Below are 18,558 nucleotides of genomic sequence, written 5' to 3'. Positions count from 1 at the left end.
GGGAGTATTTACATTTGGGGTTTCTTTCCAGGTCTAAAAACTATGCCTGAAGCCAAAAAATCAACCCACCGGCGGGGGATTTGTGAAGATGAATCTTCCCATGGAGTGATAATGGAAAAATTCATCAAGGATGTGTCACGCAGTTCCAAATCGGGAAGAGCAAGGGAGTCAAGCGACCGGTCACAGAGATTCCCCAGAATGTCAGATGATAACTGGAAGGACATTTCATTGAACAAGAGGGAGTCAGTGATCCAGCAGCGGGTTTATGAAGGGAATGCATTTAGGGGAGGCTTTAGGTTTAATTCAACCCTTGTTTCCAGAAAGAGAGTTCTTGAAAGAAAGAGGCGCTATCATTTTGACACAGATGGGAAGGGCTCGATTCACGATCAAAAAGGCTGTCCCAGGAAGAAGCCCTTTGAATGTGGTAGTGAGATGAGAAAAGCCATGAGCATGAGCAGCCTGAGCAGCCTCAGCTCCCCTTCCTTTACCGAGTCACAGCCAGTTGATTTTGGGGCAATGCCATATGTATGTGATGAGTGTGGGAGGTCGTTCAGTGTCATCTCAGAATTTGTTGAGCACCAGATCATGCATACTAGAGAGAACCTCTATGAGTATGGTGAGTCCTTTATTCACAGTGTGGCTGTCAGCGAAGTTCAGAAAAGTCAGGTTGGAGGGAAACGTTTTGAATGTAAGGACTGTGGAGAGACCTTCAATAAGAGTGCCGCCTTGGCTGAACATCGGAAGATTCATGCTAGAGGGTATCTTGTGGAATGTAAGAATCAGGAGTGCGAGGAGGCCTTCATGCCTAGCCCCACCTTTAGTGAGCTTCAGAAAATATATGGCAAAGACAAATTCTATGAGTGCAGGGTGTGTAAGGAAACCTTCCTTCATAGTTCTGCCCTGATTGAGCACCAGAAAATCCACTTTGGGGATGACAAAGATAATGAGCGTGAACGTGAACGTGAGCGCGGGGAAACCTTTAGGCCCAGCCCAACCCTTAATGAGTTTCAGAAAATGTATGGTAAAGAGAAAATGTACGAATGTAAGGTGTGTGGGGAGACTTTCCTTCATAGCTCATCCCTGAAAGAACATCAGAAGATCCATACTAGAGGGAACCCATTTGAAAATAAGGGTAAAGTGTGTGAGGAAACCTTTATTCCTGGTCAGTCCCTTAAAAGGCGTCAGAAAACTTACAATAAAGAGAAGCTCTATGACTTTACAGATGGCCGGGATGCCTTCATGCAAAGCTCAGAGCTCAGTGAGCATCAGAAAATTCATTCTCGAAAGAACCTCTTTGAAGGCAGAGGGTATGAGAAATCTGTCATTCATAGTGGGCCATTCACTGAATCTCAGAAGAGTCACACTATAACAAGACCTCTTGAAAGTGATGAGGACGAGAAGGCATTCACCATTAGCTCTAACCCCTATGAAAACCAGAAGATTCCCACTAAGGAAAATGTCTATGAGGCAAAATCATATGAGAGGTCTGTTATTCATAGCTTAGCCTCCGTGGAAGCTCAGAAAAGTCACAGTGTAGCAGGGCCCAGTAAACCAAAAGTAATGGCAGAGTCTACCATTCAGAGCTTCGATGCTATCAACCATCAGAGAGTTCGTGCTGGAGGGAGCACCTCTGGAGGAAGGGAATACAGTAGGTCTGTTATCCATAGCTTAGTGGCTTCCAAACCTCCAAGAAGTCACAGTGGAAATGAATTGGTGGAATCTAATGAGAAGGGAGAATCCTCCATTTATATCTCAGACCTTAATGATAAGCGACAGAAGCTTCCTGCCAGAGAGAACCCTTGTGAAGGGGGCAGTAAGAATCACAACTATGAAGACTCTGTCATACAGAGTGTATCCCGTGCCAAACCTCAGGAAAGTGTTCCCGGAGAGGGATCTGGTGAATTTAAGAAGGATGGCGAATTCTCTGTTCCCAGCTCAAATGTCCGTGAATACCAGAAGGCTCGTGCTAAAAAGAAATACATTGAGCACAGGAGCAACGAGACCTCTGTAATTCACTCTCTGCCTTTTGGTGAACAAACATTTCGCCCTCGAGGGATGCTCTATGAATGTCAGGAGTGTGGGGAGTGCTTTACTCATAGCTCTGACCTCACTGAGCACCAGAAGATTCATGATAGAGAGAAGCCCTCTGGAAGCAGAAACTACGAATGGTCTGTCATTCGCAGCTTGGCCCCTACTGACCCTCAAACAAGTTACGCCCAAGAGCAGTATGCTAAAGAGCAAGCACGGAACAAATGTAAGGAGTTCAGACAATTTTTTGCTACCAGGAAAGACCTCAACACAAACCAGAAAATCTATGACCAAGAGGAGTCTCAAGGCGAGAAGACCCATGGGGAGGAGACCCATAGCGAGGAGACCCATGGCGAGGAGACCCATGGTCAGGAGACAATTGAAGACCCTGTCATTCAAGGCTCAGACATGGAAGACCCTCAGAAGAATGACCCTGATAACAAAATCTATGAATGTGAGGACTGTGGCCTGGGCTTTGTAGATCTCACAGACCTCACAGACCATCAGAAAGTCCACAGCAGGAAGTGCCTGGTTGACAGTCGGGAGTACACACATTCTGTAATTCACACCCATTCCATCAGCGAGTATCAGAGAGATTACACTGGAGAGCAGCTGTATGAATGTCCAAAGTGTGGGGAATCTTTTATTCATAGCTCATTCCTTTTCGAGCATCAGAGAATCCATGAACAAGACCAGTTGTATTCCATGAAGGGGTGTGATGATGGTTTTATTGCCCTCTTGCCCATGAAGCCACGGAGGAATCGTGCCGCAGAGAGGAATCCTGCTCTTGCTGGGTCGGCCATTCGATGCCTTTTGTGTGGACAAGGCTTCATTCATAGCTCTGCCCTTAATGAGCATATGAGACTTCATAGGGAAGATGATTTACTGGAGCAGAGCCAGATGGCTGAGGAAGCTGTCATTCCAGGCTTAGCCCTCACTGAGTTTCAGAGAAGTCAAACCGAAGAGAGACTCTTTGAATGTGTGGTCTGTGGAGAATCTTTCGTCAACCCAGCAGAACTTGCAGATCACGTAACTATTCATAAGAATGAGCCCTATGAGTACGGGTCCTCCTATACTCACACCTCATTTCTTACTGAGCCCCTCAAAGGAGCTATACCATTCTATGAATGCAAGGATTGTGGTAAGTCCTTTATTCATAGCACAGTCCTCACTAAACATAAGGAGCTTCATCTGGAAGAAGAAGAAGAAGATGAAGCAGCAGCAGCCGCAGCAGCAGCAGCTGCAGCAGCAGCAGCCCAGGAAGTTGAAGCCAATGTCCATGTTCCACAAGTAGTTCTGAGGATTCAGGGCTCAAACGTAGAGGCTGCCGAGCCAGAAGTGGAGGCTGCCGAACCAGAAGTGGAGGCTGCTGAGCCAGAGGTGGAGGCTGCTGAGCCAAACGGAGAGGCTGAAGGGCCAGATGGAGAGGCTGCAGAGCCCATTGGAGAGGCTGAACAGCCAAATGGAGAGGCCGAGCAGCCAAATGGGGATGCCGATGAGCCAGATGGTGCAGGGATTGAAGACCCAGAAGAAAGAGCTGAAGAGCCAGAGGGAAAAGCTGAAGAGCCAGAGGGAGATGCCGACGAGCCTGACGGTGTGGGAATTGAAGACCCAGAAGAAGGTGAAGATCAAGAGATTCAGGTAGAAGAACCATACTATGACTGCCATGAATGCACAGAAACCTTCACTTCTAGCACAGCATTCGGTGAGCACCTGAAAACTCATGCCAGCATGATCATATTTGAGCCTGCAAATGCCTTTGGGGAGTGCTCAGGCTACATCGAACGTGCCAGCACCAGCACAGGTGGTGCCAATCAAGCTGATGAGAAGTACTTCAAATGTGACGTCTGTGGGCAGCTCTTCAATGACCGCCTGTCCCTCGCCAGACACCAGAATACCCACACTGGCTGAGGGCATGGGGTAAAGGTTAGAAAACCTTCACCTAGGACTTGACCCTTACCAAACCACAGAGAATTCAAATGATAATGTCAGTAGGAGACTTAACCTTAGTGTGTTACATACCTGACTTAACATCTCTAAACTCAGATTGAAAAGAGACGGAATGTGGAGATTCCACAGTCTTAAGCTTTCCCCTTCAGATGTCAGTGTCTGCATGTGAGAAAGCCATAGCACACATCTTACCTTTCCAAGTAATCAGATTGAGAAAACCCTATGAGTATTCCAGACTACAAAGGTTGCCCAAATCAACTGTAAATGAAACTTGTGTAACGTATATATAGTGTTTCCTGAGGTGTATATAAAATAGCAAATTATGGCAGAACAGTGATCACATATATTTGGATTTAACATGATATACAGTTACGGTTTACTCTGCAGAGGTACCTTACGTGGTACTCTTTGAATTTTTTTTTTTTTTGGAGGAGGAAGAGAGCAACAAATTTGATTATATTTTTAAGTGTCTTAGATCCTGAGAAAGATTTATTGTGTATTACTTGAACCCTGTCAGTATCTTTTTGAGTAATCGTTTTGTTTCTTACCCTTAAATAGTCTTGTGAAGCTGTAGGCATGATAGATAACATGTCTTTTACTCTTTACTGTTTGAAAAGAGAAGTACTTTAGCTTCTTTCTGCAGCCATTTCATCTGCACCAACACTTTGGAACCTAATACTGTGTAAGGCTTTACAATATACGGATTGGCTTTTTGTGACCCAAATTGATTGGTTGCCACATGTTATGTTTGTTGAAGTGGTTCTCATGCAAAAATATTACACGTTTGTGTTCTGGGTTTTTTTTTTTTTTAAACCAACTCAATATGTGTTTGACGATAGTGAATTGATAAAACCTGAAGCTTTTCCCTGTAAATCTTACATCTTTGCCTTTAAAGAATGGGTTACAACCATCACTAGATCACAGTAGTGCCTAATGAAGGTTGAGAACCGTAGGAGAGGCTCTCATGCTGTAAATAATGTTGCAGGCTAATGACCTTTCATCATTTCCTTTGTGCGCTTCCTGCCTTAAGTGACAAGTAGCAACATGGCTTGGGTCCCCTGTGCAGCATCAGCCTATGCTGCCACAAGTCAGTTTGCACCCTAGATGCCCAGGAGCTAGTATCCTTAGATCTTTCTATCGCTAACTTAATTCTCTTCGTTATTTATCTGACCCTCTAACTCCATGTCTAACTTGCATTAAAAAAAAATTATTTACAGTCAACCCAAGCTTAACATGGACTCAGGTTCCCCAGCAGCCTTAATTTGTTTCGTTAACATCTGTTCCTTCTTTTTCAGCTCTCCTAGAGTATTTCTGAGTGTTGTGTTCATCTAATCTTAGTATTCCTTTTAATTACAAATTGACCTCACAGCTTGAGGTTTCTTGTGTCCTATTCTGTGGACTACCTGTGCTCCTTTGCTTCCCCCCACCCCCTCGCATAATAACTACATTAAGAAATTTTTTTTGGCCTTGAGTTGGCTGGAAAAAAAATATAAAATTCAAAAAATTAAAAAAAAAAAAGATTTGCAAAATGTAAGTGTAGATCATTTGAACAAGCAAAATTAAAGTACCCACTGGGGGAAATGTGTCTGAATCTTACTCTTCTGGATCTGCAGGATTAGGGCTTGGAAGTATGTCAAAGATGCAGGGAGTGTCAAAGTTTAGGAAGATTGTAGAGCCGAGAGCAAGAAGCAGAAATGAGTGAGTCAAAGAAGGGAGTCCTAATATATCACCAGATCTAGGAGGGGAGAGGAGACAGACAGAAGAAAACACCAGAGGCAAGAACTGTAGAAGGCCAGGTTTCTGAGAATGAATTGAGTGGGGTGTCCTGAGCAGTTTGGAAAAGGAGCTTTTGATGATATGGTGTAGGTGAGGGCTGGCTGCATAGGAAGACCTGAGGTTGGAACGGACATCAGGAAAGCTGAGGGGCAGTGAGGTGTACTACATGGGAAGAGGACTCTTGAAATGAGAATCAGTGTTGATGTCGGGGTGAACTTTGTGGGTTCATTACTTGGTGTTACCATTGTTGGCAGTGGTAGCCCCTTTTCAGAAAGCAACTTGCCGTGAGTCAGGGTATCCGTTCCAACCTTCAGTTAGTGAAAAGGTAGTAACAAATGGTAAACAAGAGAATGATTGTTTAAACCTATCTGTGGACACTTAATGCAGCTGTTTAAAAATGATAATCACGAGTTATGTAGCAACGTGGAAATATATTTACAGAACATTAAGTGGAGAAAGCAGGACACAAAAGTATATTTATACTACAGTTATAACTGTTTAAAAAATATATATGCTTATAGTCAAAAGCTGTTGTGGTGTTGTTGTAGGCTTATAGTTGAGCATTATTTTCTTGTATTTCTTGAATGTTCTTTATGGTAGTGTTACTAAAAAGTTTATGATCACATTTTCATTGTGAACATAATTTGAACTCATTATCACACACTTGGAAAATACAGAAAAGTGGAGGAAAAAAAATCATATCCCCACCATCCAAAGACATATACTCTCCTCTATCTTGTTTATTCTTGTTTCTGTGCACAGGTTTATGATTATAAATGTGTCAAAATGTATATTCAAAATAGCTGTTACGTTACCTTTGTGGAATTATGGTTAAATACTTTCACCTTAATTTTTTCAAATGTTCCCTATAATAATGTCCTGATAACAGTGTATTATGTATGTCTCCATTGTGTGCATAATACATACCCAGAGGAAAAATTAGAAAATAAAGTAAATTATTTTAAAAAATTACCTATATTCCCAACACCCAACAACTACTGCTAACATCTTGATCTATTTCCTCCATCTTGTTTCAGTGCACAAGCTTGTGATAACAGTGTTAAATATGTGTGCATAAAGTCTAAAATGAAAAGATGTGGAAAATAACTAAAACAGTGTTGTCGTTGTGGGAATTTGGTTAACTATTTTGTCTCAAATTCCTTATATAATCTTTGGTGTTTTGGTAATAAATTTTATGTATGTATTTTCCATTACAAATATAATACATACTCATAGAAAACTTTGGAAATTCAGTAAAGAAAATTCACTCATATTCCCAACACCCAACAACAATTAACTGTTAACATCTTGATCTGTGCACTAGTCTGTGATTATTAGGGTGTTAATGATAAGTATGCATAAATGTCAAAGATGGGAAGAAAGATGGAAAACAAGAAATAGTTGTGTGGTTGTTGTGGGATTATGGTTATTTTGTTTCGGTTTCCTTGAAAGGTCATCATTCTAGTGTTTTGGTAGTCCACCTTTACTACATATATTTCCATTATATATGAAATGTGTTCATTATAGAAACTTTGAAGTTACAGAAATGTAGAAGAGAAACTCACCCATGTTTTCACCATCCAAAGAGTGTGGTTAACATCTTGATACATTTCCTTCATCTTGTTTCTGTGCACAGGTTTTTGGTTTGTTAATATGGTTGTGGTCATTCTATCTATCTGTAATAGTGTCAACAATAAAAATAAAGTTAAAAATAAATATTTCTCAGTCTCTTTTGTCTGTTTTGTTTTTGGGGCTGTTAAATATGTTATTTTGTTAGAGTTATAAATCCAGAAGCTTAGTCCCTCCTTAAGCCTAAAAAGTTTGGTTTGCAAATCTTACTCAATTTTTAAGTATTATCTATTTCAACAATTACTTCTAAGGGATTTTTAAATACTGTTTGATTTCACATTTGTAACTGCCCTTATGAAACTAAAACATATGTTCCAACAATTTTTTTAAAGTTGATAATGACCACAAGTACATCTTAGTTACTTGAGTGGGCATTTTTAATTGGAAATGTGAGATTCTCTCAAACATAATCACAGACAATAATAAACCCTTAACATAAAAGTGTTAATACTATGTTATAGAATCTCAGGTGTTTATTCCTGACTCTTGCCTGAGGTTAAAAGGTAATTATCCTGAGTGGGTCATCTCTGTACTGTTTTTCCCCCAAGTTCATTAACCATACTTTAACCTGACTTTCCCACCAGAAACATCCCATGCAATTCAGTAGGTTGTCATCCCTGAGAGTAATTTTTAAACATGCCTGTGATTCCATAATGATCAGAGCTTTTCAACCAGCTTGCTAACTGGAACCCTGTTGGCGACCACAATGGGTAGCACCATACCCAATTTGCGGCTGCTGTGTCCCTGATTCCATAAGTCGGAGGAGGAGATGATTGTGTACTTCATGCCCTTCTAATATCCTTCATGTCACATGATTGGATTTTGTTCTTAAGATATAAAAGTGTACTTGCCACTAATTCTAACTAGGCTTTGACAGAGTCCTGCATTCTTTCATGTTCTTAGAACTTTATATCTTGTGGCATCTGACTATTTTGGTCACAGCTTCCACGGTCATTCTGTGACAAGGGGCATCAGAATAGGTCAGGGTGGGAGGGTCGGGACTTTCTAAGGATGGATTTCCTAAATAATGTGTTACAAAAGGCTGTAAAGGAAGGGAATGAAGTGGGTGTCATTAGGGGTTGTTTGACCAATCCTTATACTCTTGGGCAATTCCGTCCTCCACCCCACAACCCAGTTGAAGGGGTAACTAACTTCCCTACTGCTATGCTTATTCTGTTAGACTTGACCTCTCCCTGGTGTCAGTTGATTGATGCCCATAGGTTCCCCGTGTCCAGTCAGACTCAAGAGAGTGAGGGCTACCTAAGTGGTCATATGGGTTGGGGCTGGGTATACTTGTGAACAAACAGACCTAGAAGGAAATAGGCCATAAAGCCAGAGGGAATCCTGGTTCCTGGTGCCTCACCCACCCCAGTGCCTTGTGGAGTCTGGCTGAACTGCCTGCCCTTGGGTTTCTTTTATATGGTTAATCCATTTTTTGACAAACCTCTCAAGGATTAGTGGATGTTGAATCTAAACACTAATTGTTGGGGATCAGAACATTGCAGGGTGAAGAGCAATGAACATATGCTGTCTGCAGGCTAGCCAGCTCTCGAGTTTAAGTCACTCCTCCCCTAGAAAGGCAGGAGTGATAAAGAAGCCAGGACTGGTACTATGTCTCCCCACCAGCCAGACAGCAGATTGATTGATCATACCAAGCCCTTTTAACCACAGAGAGGGCAGTTTTGTAGCCTCATGGAATAGAGATTGATTCTGGGCTTAGACTTTTCTTTTCCTGCCCACCAGCCTCTCAGGAATGTCTGCTGACTTACTACATGCCTCGTACCACTTATATACCATATGCAGCAGCAAGGAGTACAGAAAAAATCTGGGGAGACTACTCTGAAACCAAAGTAGTTCAAGAAGGTTCCCCAGGATAATTGCATGGTTTCTTCCACAAAGCCAAAGGGTGAATTGTCTAGGATAGCTCTTCTGTATGCCCAGCATCCGTTAAATAACAGCACACTGCATGGATTTGGTGGACTATCCTGACCCCATTCCTTCTGATCACCATCTCTGCCCCTCCCTCATGCCAGCAAAGGAATAATTATGTGGTTTGGGGTAGACCAGTCAGACTTCCTCACCCAAGAATTTGAATTTTCAGCGGAGCAATACATGGATTGAAGGTGTTCAAAGCCCAGTCATTCTTATGGCCACACTGAGAAAAGACAGTCTATTATTTCCCCCTAATGAGATTAACAAGTCTTCTCTGATTGCTGTCCTACTAGAAGGACTGATTGTTAACTCTTTACTCACTTTTTTAAGCTATACAATATTATTCCAATAAGATCCAGTTTCCCCCTTAAATTAACCTGAATGAATTTATGTTACTTGCAAGCAGAGAATTCTACCACAAATGTGTTTTCTTTTTAATTTTCTTTTTTTTTTTTTTTTTTTTTGAGACAGTGTCCCACTCTGTTGCCCAGCCTGAAGTGCAGTGGCACAAACACAGCTCACTGCAGCCTCAACCTCCTGGGCTCGAGTGATCCTCTGGCCTCACCTTCTTGTGTAGCTGGGATCACAGGCAGGTGCCACCACACCCAACCAATTTTTAAATTTTTTGTAGAGACAGGATCTCAATATGGTGCCCAGGGCTCAAGTGACCCTCTTGCCTTGGCCTCCCAAAATCCTGGGATTACAGGCGTGAGCCACTGTGCCTGGCCTAGACATGTTTTTTTGTTGTTGTTGCCCTATCAGAGATATTGATGACCATTCCAAACTCAAGATGATTTATTTTCAAGGGAATCTATCCTATCACAGCTGAACATATGGAAAGTTTCTGTCTGTATAATCATAACATGATACAAATGGGAACTCACTTTCTCAAAAAATTCTGATTTAAGTTCTTTATTCTGTTTTTTCCCTCATCCCATCATGAGGAAGCACATAAAGGGATATGTTGGTCATTTGCCTGTCATCTTGAATTAGTCTTCAGGGATCACTGGGAGAGAAGTCAACTTTCATTTTGGTTTATAACCACATTTTGCCTTTTATTCAAGAACCATGAGGTCTCATCTCCATGCAGGGTCTTCTTAAAATTTCTCTGACTCTGAACTCCCAAGCCACCTTAATTCATTTAATAATTGATGGGCCATTTGTAAGTGTCAGGTACTGTTTGAGGCATTTGGCATTCTGTGGGGGACAAATCAGACATGGTCCCTGCCCTCATGGAACCAAGAGTATGTGTATATTTGGGCTGCCATAACAAAATATCTTAGACTGGGGAATTTATAAACAACAGAAACTTATTGCTCACAGTTCTGGAGGCTGGGAAGTCCAAGATCAAGGTGCCAGCAAATATGGAGTCTGATGAGGGCTTGCTTTCTGCTTCAAAGATGATGACTTCTTGCTGCATCCTCACATGGCAAAAGAGGCTAGGTAGCTCCCTTGCACATCTTTTATGAGGGTACTAATCCCATTCATGAGGGCTTAGCCCTCATGACCTAATCACCTCCTAAAGGCCCCACCTCTTAATACTGTTGGATTGGGGTTTGAACATCAACATATGAGTTTTGTGGGTACACAAACATTCAGACCACAGCAGTATGTACGGGGAGGAAGGCAGTAACGATATATCTCCCAATATACATTCTCTTGTTCTTACCAAATGTTGATTGGTTATGTGGCTATTTAGAAGAAGTAAATATTTTCTCAGCTTCCCTTGCAGCTAGAAGTAGGCATGTGACTAATGTCTGGTCCATGAGATGAGCACAGTAAAGGTATGTGTGATTTCCAGGTCACAACCAGCCTTCTACTCTCTCCTCCCCCTTCCCCACAGGCTGGAATGTGGAAGTGATGGCAGGAACTGGAGCAACCATCTTGGATCAAAAAAGGGAAGCCATGTATTGAAGATGTCAGAGTAATGAGATAAGAGCTTATGTCTGATGATTCTTGACTACCTATCCAGGCTTTTACATGAGAAATAAACATCTGTCATATTTAAGCATCTATTAATTGGGGGCTCTTCATTACAGGAATGAAACAAACAAATATTGGGAAATAACTTAAAGCTCATGGGAAAGTTGCAAGAATAGTACAAAGATCACCCATCTTCACTAATTGGTAACATTTCTCCTATTTGTTTTGTCATTTGCACACTCTATTATATATATGCCTAATACATTATTTTTATAACCACTGGGCATAGATTTCACACATCACAAAGCTCACCTCTAAATACTTCAGTCTGTGTCACCTAAGAATAAGAATTTTCTCTTACATAACTGAGGTACTATTATAACCTTTGCACATTTAATATTGACGCTTTTATCAAATCTGTCAATATTCCAATTTTATCAACTTGCTAAATACCCTCCATTTAAACATTCTTTTTTTCTCCAGTACAGTATCCTTTCTAGGGCTAGGACCAGGCCTGTGTTTAGCAGTTGTAAAGTAGCCTCCTTTAATCTGGAAAACCTCCTTAGTCTTTCTTTGGCTTCTAAGTCACACTCTGACACACTTTGGGGTTTGGGGTGCCATTTTCCTATGAATTAGATTCAGTTTATGCAGTCGTTCCTGGAATACCACATAAGTGATTCTGTGTCCTCTCAGGACCTCATGTTTTAACCTACAAGAGATTCATATGCCATCACTGGTGATGCTAGTTTTGATCCACCCAGTCAAGGTGGTTGCCTGATCTACCCACTGAATACTTTCTGGTTTCCCTCCTTGCAACTAATAAACAATCAGTGGGAAACACTTAGATAAAGCAAATAAGGAGGGATTGTGGAATATTTCGATTGGTCCATGATGGGTCACATGTCTACTGCAGAACCAATCCACAACTGGGAGATGTAGGACTCTTATTGGCCCAGCCTGAGTTGCATGCCTGGCCCTTCCCAGTGGAAGGTCCCAGACTCTCCCTAAAATGAAACAATGAAATTGTGGAGTAAGTCTGTGGTTCTCAAATGGGATTGAACGATTTGCCCTCCAGGGAACATGTGGCAATGTCTGGAAACGTTTCTGGTTGTCACAACTGAAGGGGTGATGCTACCAGCATCTCATGGGTGGAAGCTGCTCAATACCCTATAATGCACACAACAGTGTCCCAACCCCCAGGACACAGAATGAACCGACCCAAAATGTCAGTAGAGCCAAGGCTGAAAAACCCTGGAGCAGAGGAAGGATGGTTCTGCAAAGGAAGGGAGAGACCCAAAGACAGAGCAGAGACCCAACCCTCCTGTCCACTCTGATGCCTCACAGCTGAAAATGCCAGGCTGGTGAAGCTGAAAGCCCAGACTCTGGGGTCTAACTGCCTGGTCACAAATATTGCCTCTGCCACTAACAGCTGTCAATCGGGTTATTTCCTTAACTGTTCTGTGCCTCAGTTTCCTCAACTATTCTGTGCCTCAGTTTCCTCATCTGTAAAATGGGGTTGGTGTTAGTACCCCCGTTATGGGGTTACTATGAGGTTTAAGTGAGTGCGTTACTTGTACCATTCTTGGAACATGCCTATTTTATAAACGTTTGTAACAACTGATTGGAAATTTCCACCCTTGAAGAAGGTTAGATGCACACTTCTAATCCTAACCCTCTGCCTGTCCCATTCTAATCATACTGAGTGGGACAAGTTACTGAAGCTTTCCTGTCTCAGTTTCCTCTTCTGTAAAATGGAGAAATAACAACAGAGGCTACCTTGTGAGGGTTACATGAGATCATAGTACGTCAAGCATGTAGAAGAGGAAATACTCAACAATTAGGTAGGAATAATAGTCTTGACAGAAATCGCTACACCTACTCATTGCTTACCTGAAGACTGTGGTCTCCAGGTAGCATGTGGGTGCTATCTTGTTTCTAGGCTTTGAGAAGTAGCTTCAGTAATGGAAGATATGAATGCTGGTCCCTCAGTTGGATTGACTGAGGCAGCCCAAATTCTTGGGACAACTTTTTTTAATAGCACCTTTGCCACCTGATGTGCAGTGTCAGTGCAGGTGGCAAAGGCTTCTACCCACCCTGAAAAGGTGTCAGTGAAGATCAGGAGGTATTTAAAGTTTCCCAAGCCTCTGGGCATAACTATGAAATCAACTTTCTCATCTTCCCCTGGACATCTACCTTGGAACTGGGCCAGCTGAGGAGCTCTCTCTGAGTTCCTCTCACCCCCTGCTATCCCCATGTGGGGTGGGTGTCAGGGGTTATTAACATAGCAGGTGGGAAGAGTCCCAACCACCTTTTTGATTGACTTCCTGAAGTTTGGGACAGTCATGCTTTCACAAAACCAGTCATAAAGGATTTCTTCACCAAAGTGGGTGTTAGAATGAGCCTTTTTAATGGCCTGCAGTGCAACTGTTTTTAAGAAAAGAAATTGTCCACGAGGGTTTATTAGCCATCCTGGATGGTCAGGATTTTTGGTATAACCCCATTTGGTGGCCTTTTTCCATTCCTTTTGAGAGAAGATTGGGGTTAAAAGAGCAAGACCCAGGAGGAAAGGCAAAAGTGGCATTTGGAATGTGACCTTCCCTAAAGCTGCCTGTTTTGACCCTAGGTTGGCTTTATTATTTTCTTTAATTACCTCAATGTCCCACTTCTGGTGGCTGCAGCAATGGACTATTGCCATGTGGGCTGATTTTCTTCCAGCTTCCAATAATCTTGAAATTATGGCACTACCTGTTTATTATAAGAGTTTAACCTGCCCCTTTCCTTCCAAATAGCCCCACGTGGGTGTAAGATGGAATACACATGCCTGGAATCAGTGTATACGGTGAGGACCTTCCCTTCCCCCAACTCTAATGCCTGGGTTACAGCAACAAGCTCTGCTTTCTGTGAAGAGCATCCTGGCAAGAGAGTGCTGGCTTGTATAACTTCAGTGGGAGAGAACATAGCACATATGCCCTCCTCTGTTCCTCTTGCAGATAGCTGCTCCTACCGGTGAACCATTTGACTTCCACATTTTCAGTAGGTTCACTTTTAAGGTCTGGGCTACTGGAGTACACTTCACCATCACCTCTAAGCAGTTGTGAGATAGGTAACCATCTTCAGATGGAAGGAGGGTGGCAGGGTTCAAGCTGTTACACACTTTCAAAGAAGATGATGTGGGGGTCATCAATAACCATTACCTGTAACTGGAGAGCTTTGCCTGGGGACAGCCCTTCTGCCCCCTTTCTTTTATGAGGGTCTGGGTATGGTGGGGAGTCCAGACAGTTAACTTTTTTGTCTCTTTTGAAAGGGTGGCCATGGCCATCCCCAACCAAAGGCAAGGTGGCCATCCTTTAGCAACTGAGTCCAGCTGCTTGGAAAAGTAGATCATTACCCAGGTCAGTGGGTCCAACCTTTGAGTATGTATAATTCCTAGGGCAATTCTTCCCCTCTCATGAACATAAACATGGAAAGGTTTGCTTAAATCAGGTAGGGCTAATTCTGGGTCCCTTGTGAGCTGGGTTTTCAGCTTTTGGAATGCTTAGTCACATTCTCCCATCCATTCGAAATGGTCAGATCCTCCAGCTTCATGGCTAGGGCCTCTCCAGATATTCTGGGGAAGTTTTTGAACACCTGGGTCAACACAGTAAATGTTAGTTGCTGTTTCCTGCCTGTCTGAGGATCCTGCCATTTGAAAGTGAAAGAGGCTGAGAGTCTGTGGCCAGCGGAATGCAGAAAAAGTCATATTTTAGATCCAGGACTGAGTACCATGTCCAACTTGGAAGCAGAGTGGACCATAGAATATAAGGATTAGATACACTGGGTTTATGTTTTCTGTGACCTCATTAACTGTCCTTAAGTCTTAACACTAATTGGTATTTTCCATTTGATTTGTTAACACGGAGAATAGGAGTACTGCAAGGGGATTGACAGGCCCTCAGAAGTCCCTGTTTTCTAAGCTTTTTAATCATTGGGGCCATCCCTTTTAGTGCATCTCGTTTGATCTAGTTTATATTTTAGGAGCTCAATAAAGGGACTATCTTTTGCCTTCCCTCACATTTCCATAGTCAATTTTGGTGGGTAACTTTATCCTTGGGGGTATTCAAAACCAAGTAGGTGGCCCCCTGTGTTGACCAAGAAGTCAACAGGCTTGTTCCTCATGCCCAGTGTCAGCCTGGGCTCCTGGGGGATGGACACCCAGAGGGCCTATTGAGGAGTCCCCAGGACCTGTCATTTTTTCTACTTGGACCATCTGCCTCTGTGAGGCACCTGGTGGGACCTACCCTCTTCCCCCTCCCTTCAGACATGAAGGAGACAGTCCCTTTTCCAGTGATCCTCCCCCTTATAGAGGGCATGTTGGTTTGGTCCTAGTCCCTGAGGTCTTTAGGATCCTTTCTGTTAGTTAGGGGACCAGGGATCACTCACTTCAGCTGTGGTACTTTATGGATAGGTATCCTGTGAGTTATCCAGCTGGCACTTGAGGGTAACAGCCAGTAGGTGGGCTTGCCATTTGTCCTCTCTGTCTTCTTTATGTTCTTCATCCCTATCCCGGTTGTTGGACACCTTATTGGCCAGGTCTACTAGTCTTGAGATGAGAGCATCGAGCTCTAATTTTACTTTTTGGAGTTTATGTCTAATGTCTGCTGTGCTCTAAGAGCTAAAATAGGATTGTTTGTCTCTTCTCTATGGGATTGGTCCACTTCCTCTCTTGCCCTTTTGAGAGCAGAGGTATTTTTCTGTTTCACTGAGGAGAATATTGAAAGGGACTGGACATCTGCCCAGTTGAGGTCATGGGTCTGAAACTATTCTGAATGAGGTTTTGAAACCCCTCAGGATCTTCCCTTAGTCCTTTAGAATGAGACTTTCCATTATAAAGCTCTGAAGTTGTGAAGGGAAAATGTACAGCAAACATCTCTCTTTCCCCACTAGGGACCTGCTGGAAGGGGCATCATAGAGTAAGGCTGGTAAATGTCCTGCTCCAGGTAGTGGCTGGGCTGAGTCCCTGAGCGGAGTCTGAAGGTGATTGGTAAGGAGGGAGTGTGTCGCCTGCAGAGGCCACTCTGCAGGGATAAGGGAGCTATAGGTCGAAGATTATAGAATTAAAAATAAAAACTTCTTACAATCTCATTAATAGTAAATTAATACCATAAAGAGGCCGGGAGAGGTGGCTCACACCTGTAATCCCAGCACTTTGGGAGGGCGAGGCAGGTGGATCACAAGGTCAGGAGTTCAAGACCAGCCTGGCCAACATGATGAATGCCCTGTCTCTACTAAAAACACAAAAAAATTAGCCGGGCATGGTGGTGGGTGCCTGTAATCCCAGCTACTCGGGAGGCTGAGGCAGAGAATTGCTTGAACCCGGGAGGCGGAGGTTGCAGTGAGCCGAGATCGCGCCACTGCGCTCCAGCCTGGGTGACTGAGCAAGACTCTGTCTCAAAAAAAAAAAAAAAAGTAATACCATCAAGAAACCTTGTTTTAACATAGGGGACCAATCTCAGAAAGACTATTAAGAATAATTTCTTATTAATTATAGCCAACTTAATCATATACAAAATTCCTTTTATAAATTTTCTTCCACAGACTTGATCATGAACTTACACAGACCATCTATGACATGCCTGGACCTTTTGATTTGTTCTATAATACCTCTTTTAAAATAATCGGTCATTTTATTTTAGGACAAAACTTTACCACATGAAATCCTTTTCTTATATAAAATTATTTTCTTTTCTTACCGAAAATACATCTTTATGTCTACAAATCTTTTATCTCTCTCTCTCTTTCTCTCTCTTACTTACTGGTTCCTTTCTACCTTTTTAAATACTTTTAAATAACCTCTAAACTACATAAAATTATTGTTTTCTCAATAAGAATACAACTTACAGAGTTATATATTATTGCAATTCTTACTTTTAGTAACCTTAAATTTTAGTGAAAACTCAGGAAGCAATAAATCTTGAACTGTTTATCAGATGTTAGCATTTTATAGCTGAAACCATTCTATAATTTTTAGAAACATGTTTTTTTCATATTATAACCCATTTTTAATTGGAAAAAACCCAACATCTAATGAGTATTTATTACTCAAGATAATTATAAGATTTTAAATTACATGAAAAGTTTGTCTACAAGCATTTTTCCAATTTATATGTACTTAGTTCTTTCATTTTTTTAAGGATTTTTTTTTCTATTGTGAGGTCAAATTTACATACATCAAAACATACAAATCTTAAGGATATTATTCAATGAGTTTTGGAAAATATGTACACCTGTGTAACTCAAATCTCTATTAATATACAAAACAATATTGTCAATCCCAAAATTCCCTCTTGCTCCTCATCAATCAGTCTCCAACTCTGTCTCCTTCTAGAGGCAACCACCAATTTATTTTCACCACACATTAGTTTTGCTTGTTGTAGAATTAGCATGAATGGAATGACACAGCATGCATTCTTTGTGTAACTCTTCTTTCACTCAGCATGTTTTTCTATATTCATCCATTTTACTGCATGTATAGGCAGTTTGTTCCTTTTTTGCTAAGTAGTATTCCATTGCATGAACCTAGCATACTTTGGTTATTTATTCTACTATTGATTGATACTTGGGCTATTTCCAGATTTTTGGCTATTATGAATATAGCTGCTAAGAACATTCATGTACAAGTATTTTTTTTGCATGTGTGACCATATGTTTTTGTTTCTCTTGGGTAAATACCTAAAAATGAAATCACTGGATCAGGTAGTAGGTATATGTTTCGGGGTTTTTTTTATTTCCAACTTTTATTTTAAGGTCAGGGGTACATGTGCAGGATGTGTAGGTTTGTTACATAGGTAAATGTGTGCCATAGTGGTTTGCTGCACAGATCATTCCATCCCCTAGGTATTAAACCCAGCATGCATTAGCTATTCTTCCCGATGCTCTCCCTCCCACTCTGCACCCTGCAACAGGCCCCAGTGTGTATTGTTCCCCACCATGTGTCCATGTGTTCTTATCATTCAGCTTCCACTTATAAGTGAGAACATGTGGTATTTGCTTTTCTGTTTCTGCATTAATTTGCTGAGGATAATGGCTTCTGGTTCCATCCAGGTCCCTGCAAAAGACATGATCTTGTTCCTTTTTATGGCTGCGTGGTATTCCTTGGTGTATACATACCATATTTCCTTTATCAAGTCTGTCATTGATGGGCATTTAGGTTGATTCCATGTTTTTGCTATTTTGCAATGAACATGCACATGTATCTTTATAATAGAATGATTTATATTCCTCTGGGTATATACCCAGTAATGAGATTGCTAGGTCAAATGATATTTCTTCCCCTAGGTCTTT

The 18,558-nt window shown here is 41.9% G+C and overlaps 1 protein-coding gene across 34 annotated transcripts in view; it reads left to right on the top strand.

Annotated features, from left to right (window-relative positions):
* LOC129019705 (paternally-expressed gene 3 protein) overlaps window positions 1–18,558 on the top strand; it is a 73,957-nt gene that overhangs the window by 23,242 nt on the left and 32,157 nt on the right. For 25 of the 34 annotated variants that reach the window (XM_054462830.2, XM_054462823.2, XM_054462824.2 and 22 more), the window contains one exon: window positions 32–7,475. The exons of the other annotated variants lie outside the window; for them this stretch is intronic. In XM_054462830.2, the coding sequence (XP_054318805.2) occupies window positions 32–3,939 (3,908 nt within the window). In that variant the 3' untranslated portion in view covers window positions 3,940–7,475. Of the gene's footprint in view, window positions 1–31; window positions 7,476–18,558 lie in introns of those variants that run through there. 34 annotated transcript variants of the gene reach the window in all.

This window comes from Pongo pygmaeus, chromosome 20, assembly GCF_028885625.2.
Source record: "Pongo pygmaeus isolate AG05252 chromosome 20, NHGRI_mPonPyg2-v2.0_pri, whole genome shotgun sequence".
Classification (NCBI taxonomy): Eukaryota; Metazoa; Chordata; class Mammalia; order Primates; family Hominidae; genus Pongo; species Pongo pygmaeus.
This window is presented reverse-complemented; position numbering and strand designations above follow the sequence as displayed.